The 2,980-nt window shown below is 42.1% G+C and overlaps 1 protein-coding gene across 1 annotated transcript; it reads left to right on the forward strand.

Moving 5' to 3' along the window:
- The first annotated feature begins 1,373 nt into the window (after positions 1-1,373).
- On the forward strand, positions 1,374-2,363 carry LOC112543160 (olfactory receptor 11H6-like). The gene has a single exon (XM_025177366.2). The coding sequence runs from the start codon at positions 1,407-1,409 to the stop codon at positions 2,361-2,363; it is 957 nt and encodes a 318-aa protein (XP_025033134.2). The 5' UTR covers positions 1,374-1,406.
- Positions 2,364-2,980: the final 617 nt, after the last annotated feature.

A 2,980-nucleotide genomic window follows, 5' to 3' on the forward strand; every position in this document is an offset into this window, starting at 1 on the left:
GGCTGTTAGTGTAACTGTGCTCTTTCCCAATCCAGTCCATAGATCTCTAATACACTAGGAGACCGAGAGATGTTTATCCGCAATGTACTGGAGAGCTTGACTTTGACCAGGAGTCTCACTGCACCCCTCTTAAATGTGGCACGTTTAGTGAATGTTGCCTGCAGTTTGGGAGAAACCAGTGCTGTGAGCTCCCCACCTAATCTAACTCTCTCCCTACTCCCTGCTTCCTTGAACAAAATTGAGGAATAACCATCTAGCCTTGTGTTCTCTTTCCTCCAGATCTCCTGTAAGAAAGTAAAATCAAATTTGGAATTAAATCTGATTAAACATACATACATACAGATACATACTGATATAGCCTTCCAACCAGAGAAACGTCATGATAGGAAGGCAAGGAGAGGGTATGGGGGCAATAATGCCAGCCCCCACTGCCTCACATACTCTCACTGTTCAATAGCTAACGTAGGATTTTGCTGTGGTGCATTAATATGGCTTCAGGAACTCATTTATTCACTATTGGAAGAATCACTGAATCACTCAGGGAAGTAGCTGGAGAGATTTTGACTCTGGCCACGTACTGATCTTTTCTTGGTCCTCTCTTCCGCTGGCCTCATTCCTCTCTCCAGGATAGCCTCTCAGGTCAAGCCAGAGCTTACACCCCACAGGACACAAGTATTAGACATGTAGGATGCCTCTAATCAGCTTCTCTGCTCCTGATCTGGGGGGAACTTGATGTTCATAGTGCATTGAATGGAAAGCTTCTGTCTCAGACTCCTGGAAGTCTGGACTTCCCTCCAGGGTCTAATTGCTGGTGCTGTTATTCATTGAATTATGACAGCTCCTTCTTGGGGTTTAGCTCTTCTATGAGTTCTAAAGCTGTATCTATTGGCAGATGTCTCCTACTATCTATTGTATCATCTACATCCCATGTTATATGGAATGGTTTACTTTGATGTGATGAAGCATCTGAAGTTTGGTTCAGAACTCAAATATTTAGGTCAAGACAGCAGTGTGGATGATGTACTCATATAAATTGTTCTTGAATTTCTATGATACTTTAGTAATAACGTTGAAAAGACTTCAGTGATAGAAGAGTTTATTTTTTATTTTTCAAGTTGATACGTGATTTCCTTTTGCTTTTTTGGTGATCGAGCTACAGATGAGTTTATAAGGTTTCCATCCTCCTCTCTAACCTGCTGTTCATTCTCCATCATTCCTGAACAGCGTTTACTTAAGGACAGCCTTATAGGAGGTAAGCAATGCCAGAATACAGTATATCCTTCTTCTTGATTTGGTAATTCTGCCAATTTCTACACTCTGCCATTTTTAAATCCTTTATGGAAATAGATAGATATATTGGTGAATCTTTAAGGATGTCTGATTCTGATTCTTTTTCCTGATTCCAGATGGAGCTGGCCAATGGGACCACAGTCCAGGAATTCATTTTGCTAGGGTTGGAGGGTGGGCAGCAAAAGCGGTTCTTCCTCCTTATCCTTTTTACTGTAATCTACATAAGCACTTTGGCTGAGAATAGCATTATTATCATGCTGGTACATGTAGATGCACAGTTAGCACAGCTCCCCATGTACAACTTTCTGGGAAACTTCTCCCTGCTGGAGATCTGCTACATGACCACCATCATGCCACGTATGCTCTTTGATCTGGCTGTTCCTCAAGGGATCATCTCCTTCCAAGCCTGTTTCCTTCAGTTCTACATTTTCTACTCACTTGGCAGCACTGAAGACTTCTTCCTCTCAGCCATGGCCTTGGATCGCTATCTGGCCATCTGCCACCCACTCCGTTACCCAACAATTATGTCTCAGAAAACCTGTTTCAAGCTTGTAGCAGGTTGCTGGATTGCTGGCTTTTTGGTATATGCGGGCCCAGTAATTTTGATCTCTAGGTTATCCTTCTGTGGCCCCAATGTCTCTGACCACTTTTTGTGTGATCAAGGGATCCTGTCCTTAGCTTGCCCTCCATTAGGAAATGCTCCACTTATCCTATTTGCCATGAATACTTTCATCATATTAGGCAATTTAATCTTTGTAACTATTTCCTATGGCACTATCATTTTCACACTGATCAACTCCTCTAACCAACGCAGCAGGAAGAAGGCCTTCTCCACCATATCCTTCCATCTCATGGTGGTGACCCTTTTCTATGGTTCTGTGGCAGGAATGTATGTAGCTCCAAGTGGGAAAAGTCAGTCACATGTCACTAAAATAGTTACTGTCTTCTACACTGCCATTACACCCTTTCTCAACCCCATGATCTACTGTCTGAGGAATAATCAGATGAAGGAAGCCCTGGGCAGAGTGCTGAGAAGGGCGGAGCAATGGCTGAGGAAAAAGATGGCATTGTGAAAACAGGAGTGGAAAGGAGAAATCTAATCACCCAGCTGTGTACACCTTTATTTTCAGTGTTATAAATTATTTTACGAACTCCCATGCTCCTAAACTCCAGTTCTTTAAGTAGATTTCAAGTATCAGGGACATAGCCAAGAAGAACATATGTATCCTAAATTTCAGGCAATTGATCCAGCCTCATATCAACAATCCTATTGATCTCAACTCAAAATGCAACAATAATAAGACAAGACTAAAGTATATGGGTTGAAGGAACACCTCTTCCCAATTACATCTGCCTGTTCCACCAGAGAGAGCATGTTATGGGTTCTGTTGTTGAGGGAGCTATGTTTGGCGGTCCCTAGATGGTGGGATTTTACTTCTGTGTGTCTGCATTGGGGAATATTCTCCCCCCTGAGCTGAGTTTGGCTCCATCACTTCTGATCTTCTGCAGGTTCCTCAAGAGCTGGTTGTGTCATCAGGTCTGGGGACCCCAAGGGACTGCTGAACTAGTGAGATGGCTCCATTACTGAGCCACCCAAAGTCAATAAATTTAATAAATAAATAAATTAATTAATTATTATTAACATCCCCTTATTTCTTGGTCTTAGCTTTTTTAAAATAGTTTTTTATAT

The sequence above is a fragment of the Python bivittatus genome, unplaced genomic scaffold (assembly GCF_059951505.1).
Source record: "Python bivittatus isolate LINGU-HERP-01145 unplaced genomic scaffold, Pbiv_v1 ctg000430_np1212, whole genome shotgun sequence".
NCBI lineage: Eukaryota > Metazoa > Chordata > Lepidosauria > Squamata > Pythonidae > Python > Python bivittatus.